Source organism: Rissa tridactyla, chromosome 9, assembly GCF_028500815.1.
Source record: "Rissa tridactyla isolate bRisTri1 chromosome 9, bRisTri1.patW.cur.20221130, whole genome shotgun sequence".
In the NCBI taxonomy this organism is placed as follows: domain Eukaryota; kingdom Metazoa; phylum Chordata; class Aves; order Charadriiformes; family Laridae; genus Rissa; species Rissa tridactyla.
This window is the reverse complement of record NC_071474.1, coordinates 47,120,685-47,147,014: the sequence shown is the minus strand read 5'-3', so window position 1 is coordinate 47,147,014 and position 26,330 is coordinate 47,120,685. Positions and strand designations below refer to the sequence as shown.

Here is a 26,330-nt window from a genome sequence, read left to right as displayed (position 1 = left end):
AGCTTTGAATGTCATTGAAGCCCGTTTGCTGTGTTGAGATGCACTCTTAGGAAGTTGCCAGGATCTTTGCTCCCCAGTGCATAGTTTTGCAGATTGAGCAGTCAGATTCAGGGAGTAGAATAATTCTGGGAACAGCCACATTTTGGCACCATCTTCACTGCTTTTATCCAAAAGACTTCTGCTGCGCTTGTTGTGCCCCCAAGTGCACAGCACATGATGGTGTTCCCAAATGGGGAAAAAAATAGGCAGGAATGTTTTAGACGGTAAATCATATAGAGATTCCTCGAGGGCTGGATACAGATCCAGATTCCATTCAATCCCATATATTAAGACTTGATTAAGTTTTCTTCCAAATTCACCATCCAGCCTCTAGGATGCCAAAAAGTGGAAGACAAGGGTTGCACTGCATGCGAAGCCTTTGCTGAGAAGGAAGGGAGGAACGCTTACCCATCTTTTAGGTCTGTCTGTCTACAGAAAGTTCAGTAACCTTTCAGACTTCATTGTGGACATCTCTTGAATTTTACCTATGAGGTCTGGATTACTCAGCTGCCAGAGCACTTTCTCAAATCATGTATGTGTTCCCATTATTTATGGTGCATCATAAAGTGCAGGTGGCATACAGCAGAGATCACAACCTCTGAAAAGCCCCCACTCACTCATTAGTTCAGGAGAAGAGCACAGTCAAGGCATACATAGATTTATACTAGTCATTCCTCTAAAGATAACCATTTATACAGGAAAGCGAAATAAGTCTCACTCCTTCATTTTGATGACTAGGCCAACTTTTGTATAAGTTAATAGAATACTACCAGCCCCTTTACAGAAGTTCACCTCTCAAAAACAATCACATTTGCCACGTACTGACCTCCCCGGTTTCACACTAACAATTGAGTAGCCCTCAACGTAAGCTGCACTGAACACACACTCAGAAAAGAAAACAAGGCAAAAAATTTGGGAAGCCATTTTTGAAAGATTTTTTACCTGTGGGAGTGCATAATACCTATACAAAAGTACACTGGTGAACCAGGAGAGGAGGACTACAGTGCCACACCTGGGGCTGAACTGCAAGGTTCTCACAGCCTTCTGCAGGAGCCAGACGCCTACAGCTTTCTCTGCACTCACTCACAGAGGCCAGCGAGGCCACAGGCTCTAAGGCAATGAACGATGAGCAGCACCGACTGACTTCATGTGTATTTAACTTAGGGCAGGATACTAGCAGACTAACAGTTTGGGAAACAGTATGTAACCAACTGAATAAGCTGGAACTTTTCTACTACTGACCAAGAGGTCATTTAAAGTCTCGAACTAATAAAATTTATTTCTCTTCTGCCATATTTTACCTTGGAGTGGTCCTGGCTATATTACGAATGCAGAGGAGACAGCATGATTGAAATCTCTAAAGAGGCAGAGTGAGTCTATAACAGGTTTCCAAACAAAACACGTAGACAGCAAGTGATTGCAACCCCTTCTTTGCTCTAGCTTCTTTTGCTGTCAGACTCTAGGTAATCTCGAATGCTCAGCAGAAATCATCGATATGTGTTTCATTCACTGGACTGGGAAATAGGGATTGTGCCATTCTGCAGCCTCCTCTTTATTTCTCCCATCAGGTGCCTCACCGTACCCTGGAGTGCAGATAGATGAGGACTTTTGCCGACGGCTCAAAGAAGGAACCCGGATGAGATCTCCAGAGTACTCTACTCCAGAAGTGTAAGAGCACCAGGTTTTGTATTGCAGGCTGATACATGCCATTTAAGTATTACAAAAGAGTTTGTATTTAAGTGCGGAGAGAGAAGGAGACCTCATCAGATGACAGCTATGTATTTTGTTTCCAGCTAACGTAGTTAGCTGTGCATATCTTGCGTGTCCTGATACCACAGACAAACGCTAAAGACAGACCAAGTCATCCTGACCTTTGCCAACAACAAGTTTCATGTCAGTCGTAGTTCAGGAGACTACCGTGTCTGCCTTGATTTCCAGTTCTGTGGCAGAAACTAGGTGTCCATCACTATGACTTATTTCAGCAATATCAGTGGGGCCCAGCAATTAAATTTTAATTTAGGTGAAAAGACAAAGCCTACAGGCTCAGCTGAGGCAGGAATACAGAAGGAAAAAGCATCCTACATGGAAACTAGGACAGCATTCCAGCACATGGAGATCTGACCTTGTCTAAATCCAAAACTACCCAAACCATGACCAAAACAAGCAGCAGCAGAAAGAAACAATTTGGAAGCAAAGCTCCTATCTTTTTCCTTTCTTAATACCTGTGTTTTTCTCTAGCTACCAGACAATGCTGGACTGTTGGCACGGAGTACCCACAGAGAGACCCACTTTCACTGAGCTTGTGGAGCGCTTAGGAGACCTTCTTCAAGCCAATGTACAGCAGGTACAGCACTGCAAATGTTTCTTCAACAAACGTGGGCATACAGATGTATACGTATGTGGATATGTGTAGACACGCACACAGGTAATGACGATGTCGAGCAGTAATATTAGATTTGACTTCATAACAGAGGTGACAAGGAAAATGGCTACTGGGATGAGTAAAGAAAACGTTAACTATTCAAAGGGGATTATATTTCAAAACTAGATGTTTGTCCATCCATAATAAGCAGAAACTTACATTAATTAAAAAAAGGCTCAGTTGCCCCTTAGAGAAACAATAGTGCTTTATCTCACAAACAATTTTAATTAGATTCCAACATAGTAAACTGCCAGTAGTTGGTCTGAACTTTCTCTCTCATTTTCTAAGCTTACGTTCATCAGTGCTCTTAGGTGCAGTTTAAAGCTCAGAAAGTCAATTACAAAATTATTAATTTCATAATAGTTAAATCAGTTGTTTTCTTCTTCAGTAGAAACAACCAGACTAGTTATGTAACTGTTAATTTAATTTAAGAAGATATCAAACCCTCTCCTCCAGCTCCTTCCTGCTTGTAAACAAATTTAGTGAAGCTAAGTTGAAGAGGGCCCAGTTTGCAACAAGAAGAGCTTGTGAGTTTTATCCTATAACCGAAGTAAATTAAGGAGACATAAAAATCATGATAAGGGAATAGGGCACTTAACTGCTTCTCAAAATTAAAAAAAAAAAAAAAAAAATCAAGCAAAGGGAAAGTTGGACAAATAGTTTTAGGACTTAAAGGAAGAGTCATTTCAGAAGATTACTGCAGGGGTGTAATGACAATGCAGAGGTTATTAAGATGTGTACTGAATTCCATTAAACTTGCAGCATCAATTTCTTGTAAGGACAAGACATTAAATCCTTTAAGGCTACCATTGGAAGGACCAGCTCTTCCTAAGCTGCAACTCCTTAAGTCTCAAAAAGTCTATACACAGGCAATATTCTTCTACCTCTTCCAAAATCTGTTAAAGTCCTATTGGCCATAGGGGTTTTGTGGCTTCATGCCGCTCCCTCCCTTCTACCACACACATGGCTTAAACTTGGATTGAGGTGTCCCCGAGACCGGTCCCTTGGCATTCCCAAAGAGGCCAACGCAATGACAATATAGGGGACTGCTTTCCTGACGTGCAGATCGGTGAAATTCCGTTCACCTTCACTGAGGCAGAACAGCCACACATCTGGAATGTAGTAATCATCACAAAGAAATTGCTGCAAACTCATCGAAGACAATGCTGCTGTGAAAGTCACCGAAGCCCGCTACTTTTAAACTGGGTGCACATGTACTGACACCCTCAATACAACCATCGCGTTGCTGTGCCATATGGGAGAGACACTGAGAAGTCTTGTAATCGTATAAAGACCAGTGAAGCAATAGCTGGGGCTGAGATGCCTGGAGGAGAAAACGCACCAACCGCAGATGAGTCCTGGAACATCGCATGCTCTAGTGGCAGAGACTGTAGGTTGTTTGGTTGGACTCGATGATCTCAAAGGTCCTTTCCAACCATGAAGATTCTATGATTAGAGACCATTTCCAGCCATTCTGCATCGTAGGTTTTCCAAAGTGTACCATCTTCTTCATACAAAGCCTTGTACAGAGTAAATGTTGGATAAACCTAAATATTCTAACTTGCACATGTAAAGAATATGATAATCACTTTGAAGAAGCACTATAAAGTAAATTAAAATAAAATCCAGTCCTTTCTCAGTGTAAAGTTCTCTAAAAAACAATATCCTTTTACATCTGAGATGCAGCACAAAATGAACTTTACTAGCTTTGTGTTCTTTTATGTTATTAATTATATAGGATGGGAAAGACTATATTCCACTGAACATCACCTTGCGTCCTGATGGAGAATCTAACACCAAAACTTGCCCTGTGGAAGAAAACTTGAACAACTGTGTTAATCGCTGGAGCGCAGTGGAAACTGGGTAAGAAAAATATATACGGGGGTGGAAGGGAAAGAAAGATTTGGTATAGCTGGGCGCTGTTTGTTGTCCTCTCTCAACATGGAGCTGGACAGACAAATTTCTCAGGGTATTGTTTATTAGCTACAAGAGATGAAAAAAGAAAACTGGTCCAGGAAACTGAGCTGTGTCAGGGATGTTAATTGAGTTACCAACTGGTGCAGCATCTGCTTGGGTTTTACGCTGACCCCTCAACTTTCTGGGTTTCAGTAACAACAGCAAGAAGCGGCCACTGAGTGTGAAGACATTTGATGAGGTGCCAGTGGAAAAGGAGAAAGTGATGCATGAGGTAAGTGGGGTGATTGCATCCTTCTCCTCCGGGTTCACAGATCACTTGTCACCAGCACCAGAAACAGTTATTAGAGCTTTTGAAATCTGTTTGGTAAGAAAAAGCTTTAAATCAAGCAGAAGATTTGGCCCTAGCATCTCACACATAGGACTGTGTGACAACAAAGAGGGACCCACATTTATCTTAACAAATAATTTAAAGAGAAGCTCATGCATAATTATCCTGGCTTTGATCAGGCTAAGGAGATTTATATTACATATTTCAATATGTTTTTTCCACCATAAGAGAATGGCAGCTCACTGAAATGGAGCCTTTTGAAGGAAATATGTCCAGAACACATTCTGGCTGGCTGAGACAGCCAATAACTTGGTGGTGGTGAGGCCGTTCAGTTCTGGATAGACAAGACCAAGATTCAAGTTCCTGCTCTACTTGATTCACACAAAGGGCTCAAACCCTGGATTTTCTCACCGTAAATAAACATATTTATTGTGAGTTTAATGGCACTGCAGGGTGGAAGAGTGTTGAAATGTTTCATTTTCACTCCCATGGAAAACAAAAGCTTGTTTTGTTACAGAATGATGGTTCTGCTTGTTGGTGTCCCCTGAAATTACAGGTTCCAACAGTGGAGGGTTTGGGGTTTTTTTCTATTTTTTCTTCTTTACTAAAAAAAAAAAAAAATCCATCCAACTGATGAATTTCCTCTATGGTTCCGGTACTGACCGGCTGCAGTGCCATATGCAGTCCACGCCACCTGCCTCAGCGACAGATTCTGTGCCACTAAGGAGGGAGCTTTGTAACACATCCATGTTTGGAGCAGATCGAAGTTTAAGAAGGAAGCATGAAGCCCTCAGGAAACCTTCTAGCAGAGGAAGAGGGCAAGGGCCACACGGCTAGGGGCAGTAAAAGAAAAGAAAGATGTGTACAGTTTTATAGAAAGAAGCCAGTCTGTCTCCTCTGCGAAGCCGGGAACCGTCCCTGTGCTCCAGCCGAGACTCCCTCTGGCACAGCCAGCCATTCCTCACAGGAGCTCTCTTGGGAAGGGCCAGGTCTCTGGCTACAACTTGTCCTGGACACATTTCACGTCCTTGACAAATACAGAGTATTTCTCATCTGTTTTCTTGTTAGCACAAGCTAAGGCCCATTATTCCCTAGTATTTTGCCAGATGTAATTTCTGTGCCTTTATCAGTGCATTTTAGGGATTAGAAGGCTCAGAATTTTCTCTGCCTCCTGCATCTTTCCTCTTGCAGGATAAAAATCTCTCCCTCTGAATCACACAAAGGCATTTACTAGATAGATCTGGTATCAGTAAGAGATTGCTGCTGCCAGCAGGAGCATTACTTTCCTAAATGCTCCCTGTTCGTGGCATTTTAAAGTAGGTCCTTACATGAAGGGGGGAAAGTTTCAAAGAAAGGCTAATGATACATTAACAGACCAGAAAAAAATGTGACATTTCAATGAGGATCCTTTAAAGCAAAATTATGGTGTGATCTACTTTTGGACAAAGTAAGTGCACTTGGGTTACTAAAATTATCTTACCTCTCAAGACATTAATACTGATTAGGTCATTATTTCAAATAGTTGCCCAGGATCTCTGAAAGTGCTCTACCACACCTTCCTGCAATTGTGCTGCTTATCTCTAGTCTCTGGTGATACTCTTTTAACAATTCTCTAAGCAAAATGCAAAGCAGCACTCAGATAAATTGTTTCTAGACCACCTATTTTAAGGGGAAATACTCAAGATAAAAACCAGAAAGAAAAGCTCGTTTCTACTGAGGTTCTGACAGACCTAATTAATTTAGGATTTTACTTTATACTTTGAAAATCAGCTTCTAGACTGATCTTACTAACAACTGATATATTACCAAAGCATTTATAAAAAGGCTTTTGCTTTTCATGTGTTGTTTGCTGGGATTATTTTTTTTTGTTTCCATCAGTTCGACTGGTAAAATAAGATTAACTAGCGTTTCGCTTCCCCTGTTGAAGTCTTTTGCTGTCTTGGTTTTGACAGACAGACAGACGTGCAACTCTCCAGCATCGCAAAATAGTTCAAATGCAACGGAACCCCCCAGAACATTTAATATTTTTAAAATTACTTAAAACAAGGACCGTGCATGTCTGTGAACTTACGTAGCACTTCGCACAACAGCAGCTTGATCTTAATTGCAATCTTGAACTCAACTTCAAGTGCAGCGAAATCACAACCTCAACTTTGAAACTAATCAATCCAGTTTTGTTGGACAGCTCCTAAGAAAGTCCATAACCAAAGTACAACGAGCCTTTTAGGCTATAGATCTTTGCAAAGCACCTGGATTTGCCAAAACAATACTGAATTTCCACTTCCTTAGCATTTCAATGTTTCTAATAGTGTATTTCTAGTAGGTATTTAGGGTACTTTTTCTCTGAGGAGCCTAGCCAGTATTATTGGATATATTCTTTATGAATTTCTGTCTTTTCATATTCCAGCTATCCTACCTAGATGGTATCCATATGTCATGCTTAATATCAGTTTCAGGTTTGAAAATGTCAAATTATTTTTTGATATGTTCGTTTTAAGGGTGCTCTTTCAAAATACAGCTCAAAAACTTTATCATCACAAAACCAAGGCAAATGTTCTCAGGCTAAGTAGCAGCATAGTCAGGAACAGCTGGATAAAAACTGATAACATAGACCCTGATAAGAGAATATTCTGAAGAATGGGCTTAATTTCATACACCAGCTGGACGTATCTGTGTGTTAAGCACTTTACTAATTAGCACACAATTGAGAGTTTTAATGCATTTGCCCCCCCCCAGGTTGTTGGTTGGAATGTTGTGATTACACAGAATAGCTGGGAGCTCCTGTATTAGTCCCAGTACACAAGTATCAGTATGTGACACTACAATACAAGACCTACAGGTAGTCAGTCACCTTGTCGTCGGTCTCTCCCTGATAACTGCGCAGACAGGGGTCCCCAACCTCTACAGGCCACAGTGAAGGAGAAGTTGCATTCTCCTGCCCTGGCTTTGTCTGCTCTGTAGCTGGAGACAGTTTTATAAGGTGAAATTCTATCAACTTGCCTAAAAGCAGTATCATCACAAAGTAAGATAGTTGGAATTTGGGATTCTAACTCCTTGGCTTTCCTTCTCTACTGACTTTAATAGTGGTTTAGTCTGACTCCACGCTCTCCCCATGGAGGCTGTTTCTAATTTAAAAGTGCTGTCATGATCATTTAACACTCTGCTGACGTTCTCTTCTTTTGCTGCTCAGGAGTCGGACAGTGGGATGGTGTTGACGTCAGATGAGATAAAAAGCCCAAAGAGGCTGGAAATCCGTTCTTGGCCTTACGGGATCATGGCTCTGGCGTAAGTACTTTTTGATATTTCATTTTCAGACAGTTTCCCATTCAGAAAAAATGCCTGTGAAATTTGCAATTTTGTTTCTGATTCCAAAAGGAAAACTGCTAGACTGTCTAAAGAAGCTAGAAGGAGAAGCAACTCTGGCTTTCATTCCTACAACTGAAAGACCGTGGTTAATGTATTTTAAGATCAAGAAAGTTATAATGTAAACTTTGCTTCCAGAAAGAAGTTGAACATAAAACAGAGTTGCCAGTCTCTGAAAGGAACACCGCGCTGTTGCGTTTAAGTTACAGGAAGGATAATTAACATGAAAAATGTTGATTCACGTGATAAAAATGAAAAATCATGTCATCAGCTTTGAGCACATAATGTCTCGTCAATCAATTCAACTCTTCTTCCAAAATGCCAAGTTGCCTTGTGATTCTGAATCACATTCAAAAAACCAAGCGAGTGCTGTCTAGTGAAGCTGGTGTCTCCTGTTCATGATCTGATCCCCTGGGGCAGAATATGCTGCACACGGCAAGTGACAGGAGTAAAAGAGCTGAGAATATACATATCTACTTCAGCTGATTCTTGACTGCCTCTCTAGTGTTCTCTTTTACTTGTGGAACAAACTTTGAAGAACTTGATTTATTAATCCAGAAGATAACATTTATATTTATACCGGTGTCTAACAAAGCTATGTTCAACTTTAGACACAGAGAAGGACTGGCACCTTTAAGGCAGCATGTGTAGTAAAGAACAGCATAAGCACTGCAAAGCATTTACCAGAACCAGGATTTCCACATTTGCTTTGTCATAGCTATGAAGACAGTCCTACAGAGAAATCCCTTAATCCTACCCATGAATTATATTGCCCATTACCCTATGAATTATATTGTTCATATTTGGTTTACAAATAGAGGCTGTGCCAGTGTTTGCTATATGTTTATCCATTCATAATACAGACGATCACAGAAGAATAAAAACAGGTATTTTGCTTTTAGCTATCAGTTAGCGCACAGTTCTTTATATTTCTGTCACAATCAAGCACAGGCAGAGAGTTAACCTGGTAGTGAAATTGCTCTTCTCCACTTTCCTAGAAAAGTATAGTAACAATAGTAACCCATTTTACTGATTCAAATGTCAACTTGGAGAATTTCAAAGAATAACTACCCAAAATATTAAGAAAGAAGCAGTTCTGTAGCAAGGAATTCCGTGTCTTTTCAGTTAATTAAGCTAATTAGACTTCTACTGAATTGCCTAGAGTTTCCTCTGTATTAAACTCAATGATCTTTCCCACCAGAGCAATTGCTTGTTCTACATCAAGTCACTTTTTTTTTTTTTTACATTAAAGAGAAATGATAGATGCGAAAAAACTAGTGCAACTTCTGCATAGTACGGGAGAGTTCACGTGAGAGCGCACAGTCAGAACGCAACAGTATTTCAGAGGGGCTAACTCCCTCACTCAGAGGGAAAAGCAAGACAGAAGGAGCTTTACTTGTCTTTTCAGGCCTTAAAACCATAAATTCCTAGATGCTTGAAGGCAGGAAAGAAGAAAGAGGAAAGGGAAAAGGTTACGCAAGGAAGGCTGGAGAGCCTTGAGCACTAACTAGAAGCACTCAAATGTTACAGATTCTCCTGGATATGAGTGTGACTTCAGGAATAATGTTGTTCAGCAGTATTTCCTCTGTAGTACTGTCCCAGCATCGTCCCTGTGGGGGGATTAGCAGATATCTAGATACGGTTCCATGTTCTTATCCTATGCACACGCTGAGAGGATTTCTGCACAGCATAGTGCATTGCTATGGAGACCAAATGGCATCAGCTCTAAAAAAAAACGGAGCTCAAATGTCAGGAACTGCATTACTCTGGTGCTTTACCTGGGCTGATTTACCTCTCTTTTCTGCATGATGTCATGTTGACACAAATCCAACACATACACACACACAAACAGCCTCCCTGATAGGATTTATCCTTCTAAAGATTTCTGTCAGTCACCTCTGACTGCCGTTTCCCCTACTGCATTTGCCGCATTTAGACAAATAGTTGGCAGAGGAAGGTTCTCTCTCTCCCCCTTCCAGGCTTTCCACTGAAAATCAGAAAAATCAACATCCAGCCAGATGTAGAAACACAAAAATTCCATAACAGCCTGTTCTTTTGAGATTTCCAGGAAAACCTTCTGAACTGCCATCAGGCCCACTGGGAGTGAAGGTGAAGTGAGGCGGCTCTGCTGGGTTCAGTGCATCTCTGCCTGACCCACCCCAGCTGGGGCTCGCCCCGATTACAGTCAACGCTTCCACAGGGATTCCATTCTTCGTGAGATACCCGATACTTTCTGTGCCAGCCAAACCGCGAAAGACCATCTTACCAGAGGTCTGCTATAAAAGCAAACCCTGCAGTAAGCTGTTTGTTGTCTCCTTATTCCCAGGACCTGGGCTACCACTGAATGGACAGAGATGTGTTTTTTCTCGGCCACATCCTTCATTGAGTGTTTGAGGTCCAGCTGAGAAAGCTATTTTGTCAGCTTCTTTTTTTGTTAGTCTTGCAGACTATCACTGGCACAAATAACATTTTTTACATAGTCACAGAGCATCCTGACGCCCTCTCATTTGAGGACATGAAACCCCTTGGTGCTCCTGCACTGCTAACTTGAAAAACAAGCCTCAAAAGCATATAGAATAGTCTAGGAGAGGTCAGAAGAGAGTGTTGGTTTAACAGGGGAGATAAAGTCACCCTTGTTAATTGTGTATCTCTATCAAAAACATTTACCCTGGATCCTTTTCAAACAGTCTTTCTTTTCTAAAACAAAACCGTTCAAAGGCTTAGTGTGTTTTCTAAACCAGGGTGGCTGCATTTACTTTCTTGCCAAAATCTTGCTGCTTATTTATCTTGCATTTATTTCTCTGTCAAGTTTAAAATTTGGCAACACTACACACCATGGAGTGTCAGTGTCAAGAGTTTACTGGAGATGAATCTGATACTCTGGGCCTGGGACCGCTGTTAGACTGGACTAACCATTTCTGAGCTCTAAACGTTTCATACTGCTAAAGTATAAAGTCACAACAGAAGCTGCAGTGAGAGATGGGAAGATTGACCGGGATAATGACACCGGAGTTAGCATTCAAGGAAGCGCATTCAACATAGAGGGGATTTAATGATGGGATGACTCTGGTGTCAAGTTTCATCTCGTAATATTAACAGGCCACTGCCAAGCACTGCTTTAAAATTCTCCCAGAGACTCTATAATCAGGTTATTGTTTAAAATTACAATAAGTCTGCTATCTGCTCAGTTGTCCTCCCTCCATTCCTCTCCCTTCTCTCCCCTACCCCAGCCGCTCTGAAATTACTTATCTGGTTCTGGCCAAGTCCCATGACACCAGCTGATCCGCTCTGGGCTCTGGATGCTGCATCCAGATCCCATCACTGAGGGCTCTGCCTTTGCCAAAGCCAAACTGGGCCTAAGGCAAGTCAGTAACGCTGAAACTAACTGATTTTGCTCAGGAACATTAGGCATTCATGTCCAAATGCAAGACGCCCAACAAAAATACAACCCGGCTGACTGGGCTCAAATCCTTTTGCATCATCTTAGAAAGATGAGGTGTGGAAATGTTTGCTCCATAGCAGAACTTAGAAGATTTTTCTTCCGTGACGAGCGTGCTGAGATAGCAAATGTACTTACTGTTGTGTCCGGCAGCTCCTTGCACTATGACCTGACTTGAGCTCTCCAAAATATAAGTAACTTTGGAGGAGTAGCTACTCGGGAGTTACGTATGCCACTTTTTCCTAGGATTATGCTATATGCTTACAGTGGCAAGGACTAAAAGGAGAACTGTGAAAGGCTGCACTCCCCAGCATGGTTCGGACTGCGGCGCTTTTCATCTCGCTGCAGTTCAAGGGCTGGAGTCAGTCTCAGGGCCAGCTGTTCGACTCTGCCACGCATGCAAGCGGACACATGCTCGATGAGTGGGTGACTTTGGCCTGTTAAAACTTTATTCTAGCTGTACTTTGTGTTCAGAAGTATTTCAAAACAATGTATTCTTGATCCCCTTGAGTTCTCTGTGCCAGCAGACTACTGATGCACTGATATTGCCAGAGGGGAACCCAGGATTAAATTCTTACTGCACAGCACCCCCTCTAAATTGTATTAAAGCAAACCATGAACAGTCATAACTATCAGAAGAAAAAATAACCCTTTTCTTCTTTCTTTGCAGAAAAATTAAAAAAAAAATTAATCACTCTGTGCCTCATTAAACACCTATGAAAGCTGTTATAAAGCCCTGAAGCCCCTACATTTTATTACGAGATGCAGTCATGAGACAAACAGCTCTACTTGTCAACGCTCAGCCCAATTTCTCATCTTTCCCTAAACACAGCTTCTGAACAAGGCCAGGGTTTCTACATGGACGCAACAGTCTATTAGTTTTTCCTATTGAGGGCAAGATACTCAGGCATCTTATCGCAAAGCAGTAAGTGCTGCTCCACAGCACTGGGAATAAGTGCTACTCTTGGTACTGGGGTCCATCACTGGACAGGGTGATTTTCTTACAGTCATCCCTTTCTCCATGCTCCTCCTCAAGTCATTGACCCTGAGATTTAGGCTAATAGAAACTGGCTGCCTCTCACTTAAACAAACAGCTCCAGTAGTGATTTCCCAGCTCTTTGATGATTTCAGTATTTTTCTACCTCTAATCAAAATCTCTGGTTCATATGGCAGGATGAAAAAGTCTCATTAGGTCATTTAGGCCTTCTAGCTATTACAAGATTATCCTCCGTGGTACTTCTGAACAACTTTGACACCTCTCCAGAAAACTGAAAAGATTGTGAAAGATTGCTTAATATTCAGGCTAACTTTTCCTTCATCTAGTTTAATTCCTAGACTTTTCAGCTTCATCTATACCAGGAAATCTGACAAAGCACAGTAAAATCGTGAACTGCTAACAGCTCTCACCACCCCCGGTACTACACCAAAATTCACTTGTCCAAGCTTGTGTCTGGGGCATGAGATCTACTAACTATATTGTGGCCCCGCACAGACACACTACACGTGCCTGCCATAGCATAGAGCCCAAGCTCTGCGGTAATCAGGCTGCCTGATACAGTCCTACTTACAGAGCTGGCAGGCTCCCAGTTATCGACACTGGGTCCACACCAGTAGGTTCCTCCACCTCATTTGGTCTTACATCTAACAGGCTCGACACTGGCACCAGGCTCAGAGACACTACAGAAATACAGCCTGAAGTGTAGCAGGATTTGCTGGTAATTATGAATGTCACTCTTAGTTGATTTGCTGTTACTGATTTCCATTCTTTTAATCTTCTAGTATGGGTTCCTCCAGTGTTTTCATCAATATTGTACTTGCCCCAAAAACGTGCCCAGCTTGTAGGTATTTTTCTGAGAGAGAGGAGTCCAGTGCTGGCTGACTTTACTCTCAGCCCATGAAACAAGGCTGAAGCCAGCTCATCCCCTTCTGTGAAACACGTTTCCCCAGCCAGCTCTCCACAGAAACGTGCACATTATGAAAAAGGGTCCTTTAGGTTAAAAACTCTGTTTGAGGACAGGAAATGGCAGTGTTCGGATTCTCATCTTTCCCCTTATCCTGCCCCAAACGGTACACATTCTTGCAAGGACAAACAAGTTTTCAGGTTGGTCATTGTGTAAAACGTGACCAGCTTGGGTCTGTGAGCAAATGTGTTTCAGCTGAATGTCACAGTATTCACACGTCAAATGATCAGTATTGTGCTGTGGTGAGAATCCTAACAGTCAAGTGAGACTGGGCTGAGACATTCACAGTTATGAACAGATTTATCAAAACTGAACATCTCTTTTATCGCCTCCTGCAGCTGCAGCATTCAGAAGTCAGGCAGAGGCAAAATCAGCAAGGAGATACCTTTTGGGGCAGTCTAATGCCCCGAAGCATTGAAGCACTGAACCAAGTAATGGGTAGCTTTTAATTAAATTATTTAATTACATAACCATTATTAACTTCTGTAGCTGCATAATTGTGTGATTAATCAAATCTAATGCCTTCAGTCAGAAAATGTTTATCGGTGGGGCTCAGGGAGAATTTGTCTGTCTTATCCAGGGTAGTACAATTGGCTCCGAGCATAAAGGGGCTTTTGCTTTCCTCTGAAGCATCAAGTACTGACCACCGCCAGAGGCAAGACTGACGTCTGATTCAGGGTGGCAGTTTCTGTGTAGCAAATGAGATTTCAAGGACAGACAGAAGAGGGATGCTGCAGTCTCGTTTCCCAATATACAGTCCAAGCATATGTACTTTTCTCTGTCTCGTGAACAGAGTAGACTGAAGTGTCGGTAATATAGAGCATTAAAGGGAAAAACGCAAAGACCCTCGGATAGCTTTAATTTAGGAAATGCCTTTAGATGAAAGGAATCGTTTTGAAAGTTAATTGCATTTTGGTCTGCCATAAGACAGCCAATGACAAAACTTGCTTCTGACTAAACTCATCAGCTTTCTGTCTTTGGAGCAAATATGAGAAGTCAGCATTTAAGAGGCTTTCTTCAAACACCAGCCTGATTTCAGCGATAGGCAGAGTTATTCCCAGATATCCAGTCTCCTGACCTACAGGGGTAGAAGCCTAACAAGAACGCTTGCTGGTAGTCTACATGGGTCTGAAAATTTCCCATTGTGTGGACAAACTAAACCCTAATAACATATCTTTTTCGCCAGCACTCTGAGATATGTAGGCTGAGGGCCAAGTTAAACAGATACTTTCAAGCTTCTCTCTGTCTCCACTGACAACTTTAATACCTGGCAAATTAGAAGCCAGAGCATCTGTGGAATTGTGTGACAGGAGTCAATAGAACTGAGCAACAAAAAGAAAAATACATAAATAAAGAGTGAAGCAAAGTTGTGGTTCCATTCCTCATACCACGGCAGAATTTATCTACAGAGAAAGCGTGTGTGTGTGTGGACAGAAAGGCACAGTTGCCAAAGGTATAGTATACAGAAGTTGTTTCCACTCACATTTTTCTCTGGTCAAAGAGGAAAAACTTAGATTATGACAGCAGAGTGTGCTATATTTTTGTTGAAATTCTCAGGGTTACTATTTATTTTAGAATTTCTGCTTTGCCACTCAACAGGTTTGGTTTCAATGCCCTGTGCGGGTCTAAAAGCACAGTAACATCAGCTTTAATCTATAACCTCAGCCTTTGCATTTTAGAAGTCACAAAACACAAGTTTATTCTAGACACACAAAACATGGTGGGCTGGTTCTTACAACTCAGGGGTCCTGGGTTCGCCTCCTAGAGATGAAGCTGGAGATGCAAACATGCTATGGAAAGCCACCACAGCATGCTAAAGTCAAGCCAACTACAAAGCAGCCAGTCTCCCCTTGCAGCTGATTAGAGTTGTAGCTGTTTGTCATGTCTGAATGTAGCCGAATATCTCAGCTCCTGGCTTAGAATGGCTGGCTTCATGGGTACACAGGGTATCACCTACTCCACACGCTCCCCCAAGAAGAGAACTACAGGGATAGATAATCTTCCCCTGGACCCTACAGGCTGTTCAATGTGGCTGTGGACAGATCATAACCCGGTGCTCTGCTCTAGCCAATGCACTGCACACTCGTGACCTTTCCATAATTAGCAAAAATTTTAAGAGATGAGACTGACGCTAGTTCTGTCAGCCAGACTGAGAATATCTGCAGCTTGTGGGAAAACTGAAGCTTTTGACAGGTTCCAGATTCAGAGGCAAGATAACACAACTTCTGAAGTCACAGTAGCGTAATCTAGCAAGACATATTTACCCTTTCATAGTTGAAAGGAGCTGGGCCTACTGTATATTACAATTCTGTCACGCCAAGCATCAACCTGCTCTTAGGCCTGCAGTGGTTCTCTCTGCTGTACCATCACAAAAACATGACAGCACACACAGCTGGTGTCTTGGATCTGCTACTTTTCCTATTCATTATTTTTGTCCCCCTTCCTCCAGTTACTGTATCTGTCTCTTAGCTCTTGCTTTGTTTCCTGGGGCAGCAACTGGCTTTGCTCTCTTTCTAAAGCACTACACTCTGAATCCATGATCGACTGTTGGGGGCTGCAAGCACTCCAGCAGTACAAATAAAATTGTAAAATTCATTATGCTTATTATTTGATGAACTGTTGATTTTTCAGATTTTTTTTAGGATTATTAGAAGGTAGCTTGATGTTCCTTGAAACACACATGAAATACACACACAAAGTGCTTGAGCGCTGCCTGCATTTAAATTCTCCCCGGCACATTCATAAGTCATTCTAAACTGAGACATGAGCAATGCCATAATTAGTCTGTGAGCGAGGCTTATCCCAAAGAGACGCACGTTAAAGGGTCCCTAAACAAAGCGGAGAAGTTCAAAAGCCATTCTCACCTTGGGATCCTTTTGAGAACCAACCCTAAATTATCCAGACCTCTTCCAACGAATTCCTCAGATGGAAGAAACCAGGCTTAACAAAACATTATTTTTAAGGCAGCCTATGACAGAAAGTACCTTTTTTTTTTTTTCTCCACAACACATGCTGCTCCTCAAGGTCACCTTGTGATACAAATCCTCTCCGGGGTTCTCCTACTTTTAACATTGAGGTTACTCCGTGTGATCTAGGTTGCTTCTCTCCCACCGCCTTCATCACCTATAATAGGAGAAGACAGCAGAAAATGAAAGCTGGCTCTCTCTAATAGCATCAGTTACAGGCCAGCAGTTGTAACGTTGAAAAGCGCTGCCCTTCACTAGCTACTGCTCAGTAATTTTAAAGGGCTAGAGAATATAAGAGAGATTTTGCCCTACGCTGCAAGTGTGTGTTCAACACACTCTCTTGCTTTCAGTATCATTTTAAATTAGAGTCTGTCACAGATTGTCCATTATTTCATCCTTTATTATACTTAAAGAAAAGTCATAGCCTTCAGTTCTGCTTTCAGAAAAGTCAAATTTTTACTGACCTGTGTCAGAACAATGAGAGAGAATATTATTGTATGTATAGGACAGGTGCATTTATAACCAAGATATATATAGTGCAGTGAAATGCAGTAAGCTGAAAAGACAGGGCAACCGGACTCCTGGATTTACTCCTAAATCTACCCTTAAAACACCAAGTTATTTGAAATACCTAATTCACTTCCCTTATCCAATCTGTAAAATGTCACTGCCTTAGAGGATGCTGCAAAGGTAAATTGGAATGTTTTACATATTTACTATTTTAAAACTAATTTTGACCATTAATTACACACAGAGACAAAACCTGACAGCGACAGAGTCAATATATTACACTGTTTGTTCTCAACAGGCGGAGAGCTGTTAGCAAGAGCAAAGAATCCATATTATCTGATCACGAGCGTGAGGCTGTCAAATACCAGCCAGCAGTACAGGTAGAAGAGGACACCATGGACTTCACACTGGAAGACTCTGTTCTCCTTCCTATGGATCCCAACCTGGAATGCCACAGCCCACCTCCAGATTACAACTCCGTCATTCACTACTCGGCCCCTCCGGTGTAATCGGCCCAGCCTGACACAGGGCACCCTGCACCCCTCAGCCCTGCTAGATTCTGACATGCCTCCACGCCTGGAGAAAGAGGCTGGGTAACAAGAGAAGGGAAATCTGACAGGACAATGGTTCATATGTTTCTTCTGGCACATCTCTGATGTGAATAGAAACATTTTAAGAGCATCTTCTTTGCTATCTTTAAAGGCCTATTGCAACACACACAGTAAACTAAAAATCTGCCTATCAGAATCGTAAGTAGGAGCTGTAACCCAGAACCGCGTCCACTCCTTCCTCCCCTGGCTGGGAATGGTCATTGGCATTTGCAGATTTACAAGTTCCTTCATTCATATTTTACTCCATAAGAGTCCTGTCAAACCAGTCGTGAAAACAAGACTCATTCTACTGGTCCTGCACACATCCTGCAGGGATTCTTTAGTACGATGCTGTAAGGGATCAGTTGAAAACAGCAGCCATACACACTAACGTTTTGGTTTTGGAGAAAATCCAAAACTGAAACACCATTCTTGGGATCTCACCTTCCGTAAATATTTCTGAAATATTTTGAAATCCAAAATATTTTGGTTACAATTTGTGATTTACTAATTTCCACTGCCTATAGAATACACTCCTAGCAAGGATACGGCACAGGGAAAGCAGACGTTACTCGTGTATCAAGAGGCAGGCCGCTCTTTTGGGCCATCAGGGCATACAATGTGGTTACATCTGTTTCCCTATGTTTTCTCCTTGTTCAAACAGCAATTTATTTAACTTACATGCAATAGGGAGCCCTGGTAGAGATGCATCTGTAATGACTGCAAAGCAAAATCACTGCCTTAAATGAGAACCTTCTTAAGCTTAAATAGACAGAATTTCCCAGCGCACGTGCATGCGTGAATGTGCATAAATTACTCATTAACAACATGAGAGTTACACATAAATGCACATACACCCTTGAGGCACCAGAAGGGTACCAGCATTTTTATGCTTCCTTTATGCACACAGGCTATTTACTAAAAAGAAACAAGAAAAAAAAGCATTTCCTTTGGATTCTGTGGCAGATGCCCAACAGTTTGATCCTGGGAATACCAGCCCATGCTAAACTATAAGCATATGTGACACATATTCGTTTGTGACTGTCCTGCCAAGGTAAATATTGGTATGATATGCAACGCCCCCTGCATCTAAGCCCTTCATAGTAATTCAAAGCTTTTTTTTTTTTTTTTTTGGCAGCCTAATCATGCAGGGCTGAACGGATCACAAATTTGAGAAATTTAAAGTGTGTTGCCCCCAGCCCAAAAGCTGTGCGTGGCAGGGACTGTTGCCCTGCAAATATGTATACCCAGGTCCCATGCGTACCCCGTGCATACTCACAACTTCAAAAATAAGCAAATAACGATTGTCATTTAATGTGCTTTGTAACAATCAATCAGAGTTGACTTCAGAAATCTAGGAAGAAAGACAGAATCTAGGTTGCAAGTACAAAAAGCAAGGATGAGAAAGACGTTCGTTGACACTCAAGGCTATAACCGCCTAAGTTATAAGCCTGGATCTGTCAAGGACTCACTCTCTGTGCAGTTTCTTCCAAGGTCTGCACAACCCTTTCCTTCTCTTCTTAGACTTGACACTGATTTGACTTCTTCAGAGAAAAAGAATTTTTCTTCACAATTACAAACTAAAGGAAGAAAAAAAAAAAATCCAACACCTGCAAAACAATGACGTTACCTTGGCAAAGACAGCCTGGACACCCTCGCAGCAGTGAAGAAAATGTTTCTGGATGATGGGTTACAGTTGGTCACATTGAAGTAAACACAAACAAGCCTCAGGTATTACAAAGGGGGAAACAAATCTCCAAACCCCGCACCACGTTAACTGTGAACGCTAAAGCATCTGAAGTATGGGCTCCTGGGAACTGCACTTCTCCTTGACTTCAGATTCGATGTATTAAGGAAATCACCTGCAGTAATTCACGAGCCCCTTGCTCATAGTGCACCTGGTAGAAAGCTGTGGTCTGTAGTTGCTTTATGGCCATTTTTGCACTTCTTTGTATTTTAGTACCTATGTATTAAGTAGAGCTGGTCATACAACAGAAGAAACTACTGGGAAAAAAATTCATCTGATGAGCCCCAAAAAGCTCATTGGATCAGTTTTTCATCAAACGGTAAATTAACTGTGTATGGCCCCGATCAAATAACCAGTCACTTCTTTTTGGAAATAATTTATTCAGGTGGCAAAAAGAAAAAAAGGTGTAGGCAGTTTGTCTGGCTCTACTGTTAATGGCATCAGTGGGAGATGGTTTGTTATTGTGCCTTGCTCTGTAGGGTAAGAAAATGACAGTGTTTAAAAACCCTTCACTTATAAACTTAAAAATAAGTACATAGAGGAAAAAAAACCTGCAAGCATGCTTTCTATTTTGAAAAAGAATGGGAAACTTGCTGTGTGACTGTGTGCTTCTAAGAGACCTGAGTATCTCATCTTTCCACTTGATCGAGGCTGAACTGTAGAGGTTTCTCCGAGAGCAGAGGAACACGAAGCGGGTTTCCTGAGCGGGACCCAAGCGGACACCGATGGACGCTGGTAGCCAGGTCCCCTTCTGGCTCTCAGGAACGTCTGTCAGCCCTTCTGCATTCCAAGAGATGATATGGAAACAGAGCACAGGCTCAAGTGCTCAAGACATTTTAAAACCCTGGTGGCACTGACAGTGCCCTGAACACTGGGGCCTCCTCTGCAGTGGCAAGATCAACAGCCATCTTGCGCCGTATCCATGGCCATTTCTTCAGAGAGCACAGACACCCTCCGAACCCGCGATAACGGCCTTCACGTGTTCTGGAGATGGCAAGTGACTGATGTTTGGGCACCTGTGTTTCCAATGTTTATTTTGAGTGGAAGATTTTTTTCCTCCTTATAGTAAATGTAACAAGCAAAAGTATTGCCTGAAAAGTATTACTGAACATATGTCTTCTATTTTATTTACTAATATTTTGTTTGTCCTTTTCTCTCCTCCCTTAATTTAATTATTGTTCTTTTCTTACAGTGTTGTATATAGTTTACCCAGTAGAAACAAATATAGTGATTCATTTATATGGTAAAATTTGTAACATTTTAGTCAAAAGAGAAAGAGATACCCAGACATAACAGAGTTAAGTATTGTTACTAAACGTTTCACTAATGCTTGCAGGCCAGGCTCCAGTTTACAGTACCCTACTAGTGCCATTTCATAGCAGTTCTCCTCTTGGCTGCGAGTATCTCTGGCTCTCACTTGCTCTCCACGTTATTTAGTTTCAGTTGGGAAACAGGGATCTGGAGGAATCTGGCAGGTTTATCTCATTCCTGGAAGCAGCTCGTGGTAAAGGGGAGGAATTTCCACTGCCTCCTTTTTAATTGAAGGCTGGTGTATTGGCCAGAGGATCAGAAGGGGCCAAAGTGTTTAACTGATGTGATGTTTATTATTGTTTCAGACTTCTCAGGGATTCTTACTCAACTCCTGTCAGCCACCTGCTTTATCTAACCTGGCTGAGCTCAATAGTATCTGGCATTAACACATACCTTTGTTTGCTTTGGTGGTGCTTACTCCTACTGGTTTTGTCCTCTTGTAACCCCAGAGAATTGGAGCTAAGGGAACTCAGAGCCGGCCACAGAAACGTGTTGGCTTCTCTCCAACAATCACCTGCCACACGGGTGTCCCAGGATAAGTGCCTTCACCTGCATGTTAGCGTTCAGGCTAGTGTTTTTAAACAGTCTGGTTTCCTATCTCCCCTTTTCTCTACTTTTCATCTGTTTCTTGATATTTGTTCTTCAGATAGCTGATGTTATTCAAAAGATAGAGAAAAGCTATAGGACTCATTTCGCCCTGCTATTTCCTATATTTTCTGTGCTTGCAGAGGCTGAACTAGGTAATCTAAAGCAAGCTTTTGTCACATTACAATTTTTTCCAGTATAGGCGAGGAAAACTAGTTTCTATTGGTTTGTCTGGAAGCCTCTCTGTATCCCCTCCCTGAATGAGAGAATCTTCGTAATCTATTGATTTTTCAATATTGGTATCTGAAGCAAAACAAAGGTTGGTGACTATCTATGTGAATCCGATCTTTCTCCTAGTCCTTTCTCAAACAATGAGGTCTTCTCTTAGGTTCTTCCAAGTTATGCTCAGAAGGGGAGGTCCCAACCAGGATGTTGGGCCCACATCTTCTACTCAGGATATCAAGGAAGGTCAGATAAAAACCTGAAGTCTGAGTAACAGTCTCAAACAAAACCACTGAACGCTGAAGATGTATACATTTAGGGCTCCCTGCAGGCGTAAACTGCTCTGCTTAAGGCATCCCACTAATACAAACCCTCCTCTTCAGTTACCCTGCTTGGCAAGAGTGGCCGGGCACTTCTCTCTTTGGATTTACACTCTTGTATTCTGTAGGAATGTTAGTCGGCATGTAAGCCTGTAACCGGCCAGTCAACAGTTTATGACTTATCTTCTCAATGATCCTTCCCGTTGAGCTTTGGCACTGCCTTGTCATGTCTGATCTTACTTTACAAATTTGATCTGGCCCTGCTCCACCTGTAAGGGTATGGTTCTGGGTCAATGGTCTCTAGCTCCCATCACCACCAACCGGACAACAGGAAATGTTTGCAGGGAAACACCACTAGCAAATAGCTACATCACAAGATAAAGCAGTATTGGGTTTTCCTGAACACAGGAGTTAGCCAGGATCAGTATCATACTCCAATGATAATAAATTTTTTTTCTTATCATAAAGTGAATAGAAAATACAGAAGGTAGCAATAATTCCGTTGCCCCTCCCTGCAAATAGTAGTGGCCAAACCCTGGGATCCATTTCCTGGTTTTATAGTATGTCACAAAAAAACCCAGAAAGAATTTTGTCAGAAGTAATGACACCAGCACCATCTTATGCAAGTAAAATTCAGAGAGGACTCTGGATTTGACCCTCTCAAGAGTCAGTCATTGTACAGGATGTAAGTGTTGAGCCCAAGCACTGGCTTATTTGTTTGACGTATTGGGGTTTTTTTCATGCGGTGTTAACATAGAAAAGCAAATTTGCTGGACTGGGTCATTTGGGACCCCATGCAAACACGATGCCATAAGGGCCGTGGTCATGGGAAGACCGGTGTGGCTTGCACTGAGCAATGTCCCATTGTCCTGCCTAAGGATCCCGTGCCACAAGAGCCAGCACATCCTTATTACTCCATTCATTTTTCCTTAGACCTTGAGTTGTCAAAGCAGCTAATGAAAACTGGGGAAAGCCAGTAACTAGGGGCTTAAAGAAAATAAACTAAGTGCCATGTAATACTCAAAACACTAAGGAATGTTTGTCTGCCCTGTTCCTGTCTGTCTGAAGAATGTATGCACTGAAAACAACGCTTTCTTATGTAGTCAAAAATTGTACTGTATCTATTAACCAAAAAAATAAAAAGATTCTATATTTATACAGCCCAGGGCTCCTTTGTGTCATCTCTTGGCTTGAAAAGTGTTGTCCTTGAAGCAGAATATAAATAAATAATGCAACAGTTTTGAAAGATTTTTTACAAGGCATAGATCTCATATTAATTTCTACAGGGGGCTCAAAGCTTAGGACAGAAGCCTGCCACGCTGTCATTGCTCAGAGGGGTCTCACCACCACATTTGCTTAAAAGATTCACAGATCTCAGAAAATGCTGGCCCAATTTGCTGGAGAAACACACAAATCAAGCTGCCACCAAGAACAGCCCATGAAACACAAAGACTGCTGTCTTGTTAAATTTAAAATAAAATTAAAAAAAAAAATAAATGGGGCTGAGACAGAAGATAGAATTGGAATTCTGCATTCTTAAATAAGACCTATGTTCACCAGAGCATATAAGTACATAAGTTTTTGAAGATAATTTGCAGAACAGGGTAGCATTTGGGTGTTGTTCAGATTCAAAATTCCAGAAATTATGTTTCATTTAGCTTACCATAATGTTCTGATGAGAACACAATTAAATAAGTATTTCCCAATACACAGCCACGATGATGTTATTGAATTCTCACTTGAGCAAACTGCGTTGCTGAAATACAGGATATTCCCTGCCCTTATTTTGCAGTTAAGGTCTAACATTCAGAAGGCTGAGGAAAAAAAAGCTCCCAAAAAGAGTGAGGTGCAGCAGGCTCCCCATTTTCCTTACCAGCTGGCTCATCTTTCTGAAATACTATTTCCTATCCCTCTTTCCATTTTGGTGGCACAGCAGGTAACTACTGGCAAAAAAAAATAGGAAACCTTTGCAGATTTTTTGCAGACCAACAAATACGAGTTTCTACTTATGTCTTAAAATAAATACTGTTATTGAGGAGAAAAAAAAAAGTGTATTAGAGTTTCAGAGCCATTCTTCCATTAGCACAGTCTTAAAGTTATTGGTCTGTGTATTTTGCTAGTCAGATTAAGAACTATGAAGCACTCAAGTCACTTCAAACATTTTAGTTTCTCTTCATTCCCTGTTCCAAACAGTCCTAGAAATAAGTGTCTAAATTATACATGTCATTTGAAATGCAGCAATCTCCTTTCATCCACATAATGAGCAAGAACGTTCTTCTCTGTAAACTATAAAATGTTTTAGTTACTTATATAAGGCATGAGTCATCGCGTGTCAGGCAATACAGAGCCTCCTTCATGGGGAAACTAATGTATTAAATGGGGGAAGGCAAATATACAAAATTAACTCTGATTTGTTTTTAGCACAAAATGCAAATTATTAATCACATACAGCTTGAGTTACACTCGGGAAGGTACTCTGTTATGGCATGCCTTGGAAAAGAAGTACAACACCAGGAATGAAGAAATGTAAGCTTTTCTCTTATGTCTTGACCAGGATACATAACTTCTCTGTCCCTTACTTTTGGCATGTATGATGTAAAACATCTTTGTTTTTACAGCAATAGCATGTAGAGATGCAAGACCAAAAAATCTCAGTCTAAAGTATTGAAACTTGGTGGTTTGCGATGATAAAAATCCAAGAAGAAAATAGGGACTAGCAAGAGAAAGATTTAGGGGTAAGATAAGCGGTTTTGTGGTGGTCACATTAGAAAGCTGAGAAGAGAATCCAGCTGATTTCCAGGCAGGTTCTTTCTCCTTGTTCCCATAACGAGACTCAATTTATGAGGGTTTGTAAAGTGTAAAGGCTTTCAAAGAGTGGAAAATACTGTTAATTTTATATGCTTTGTACACAGTGAGGCCCAGAAGCAGCAGATAATAATTTTGTCTCAAAACCTCTGAGGTAGCCCACGACTTTCAGAGGCTCTCGGTACACATTTTATGTCTGGCTGTTGCCTGGTTGTGGTGGCACATTGACTGCCCTCTTCTGACTGTACTGTAATGAACTTGCTCTGCATAAAGAGTAGATGAAGCCCTACAAGGGCCATAGATATAACCATTATTTTTAACAGTACTGAAGTCAGTTATGATGAATTGCGACTGTTGTAACACCCTGATGAGTTTGTATTCATTAAAACTTAGAGAGGAGAAAATACTCTGTTTAAAACTACTTCCTTCTACAGGGACTTAGGAAACAGAATGCAGGAAATTAGTTCTGGTGCTTCACTTCATCTTTCCTCACCTGCACTGACGCACAAAGCGAGACCTGTCTGTTCCTTGCCTCACTGCAGTCTGTGAGTACTTACTCCATATCTGCACAAACCTCAAGGGCAGACTAACGTGGCTTCTAAATATTCCTATTCCATATTTTTTTAAGTGGCCTTTAAAATAGGGCTGTTGTTCCCAGGAAGTAATAGGACTGAAGGGTATTTCAAAATATAAGCTGTCAGAATATCAAATGCCAAATGTCAAGGTAATGAAATTAATGAGAAGAGCCTCCCATATTCTTCCCATGCATTTGTCACGGATGATACTTAGTCTGAATATGTGACCTACACAGAATCCCTTGGGTCTGGATCTAGCCTATTCTTCACTGAGAAGAAATAATACTCAGTAAAGAAGAAATCTTTCCTCTGTGGTTTAAGCCGCGCGCCTTCTACGTCCAGAGATTTTTCTTCAGATTGTGGGTTGACTGCAGAGGAGATAAAGAAGTCGGGTCAGTCTGTCAGCCCTTCGCTGGCCAGTGAGCATACATAAGTAGCTTTAGTTGAAATGAGAACTTACAACCTCTGTGAAAAATAAGTTATGCATGTAACCCAACGTAGGCAAACGTTTGTCTTCCCTTAATGGCAGATGACTAAAGTGTGATTCTACCTGCCCTAGAAAAGGTAGGAATATATGCCTACTGGGTGCTCTTGTCTGAATCCGTGGTAATGATATTAAAGGATTACATCTCACTTGCACACTTTCTAGGGCAAACTGTAGCTGCACAGGTGGTTTACTCAGTTCAGTGATTTCGCTCAGAATAGGATTTGACACTTCCAAATGACGAAAAAAACCAAAACAAACCTATTTCAAATATTAAGAGTGACATTAGGAACTTCATGAAATTCAACAAGGACAAAACCTGCACTCGGGAAGGACTAAACCCCCGAAATAATACATGCTGGGGACTGACTGGCTGGAGAGCAGCTCTGCTGGAAGGGCCCTGTGGGTCTTGGTAGACATAAGCTGAAGAGGAGCCAGCCGTGTGCCCTGGCAGCGAGGAAGGGCAGCAGCACCCTGGGCTGCATTAATGGGAGCACGGCCAGGCGAAGTGATTGTCCCTCTCTACTTAGCCCTCATTAGACCTCATCTAGAATACTGCGTCCCCCACCCACACAAGCAAGATGCTGATAACTGGACTGAGTTCAGCAGAAGGCCACCAAGATGGTCAGGACTCACTTGCTCTGTGAGCCTGAGGGAGCTCGGCTTGTCCAACCTGGGGAAAGGACAGCTTCAGGGGGACCCAAAAGCAGTCCCCACGTGCCTATGATGAGGCTGTCAAGAAGGAG

At 41.7% G+C, this 26,330-nt stretch overlaps 1 protein-coding gene and 1 long non-coding RNA gene across 3 annotated transcripts in view; one reads left to right on the top strand and one right to left on the bottom strand.

The window, feature by feature from the left end:
• LOC128914501 (vascular endothelial growth factor receptor kdr-like) overlaps positions 1-22,880 on the top strand; it is a 140,440-nt gene extending 117,560 nt beyond the window's left edge. For both annotated transcript variants that reach the window (XM_054213539.1, XM_054213538.1), the window contains exons 25-30: positions 1,608-1,707; positions 2,278-2,383; positions 4,200-4,324; positions 4,571-4,649; positions 7,897-7,991; positions 17,244-22,880. In XM_054213539.1, coding sequence (XP_054069514.1) covers positions 1,608-1,707; positions 2,278-2,383; positions 4,200-4,324; positions 4,571-4,649; positions 7,897-7,991; positions 17,244-17,454 — 716 coding nt within the window. In that variant the 3' untranslated portion in view covers positions 17,455-22,880. The remainder of the gene's footprint in view (positions 1-1,607; positions 1,708-2,277; positions 2,384-4,199; positions 4,325-4,570; positions 4,650-7,896; positions 7,992-17,243) is intronic.
• LOC128914504 (uncharacterized) overlaps positions 1-26,330 on the bottom strand; it is a 213,079-nt gene that overhangs the window by 93,643 nt on the left and 93,106 nt on the right. The window lies entirely within an intron of this gene.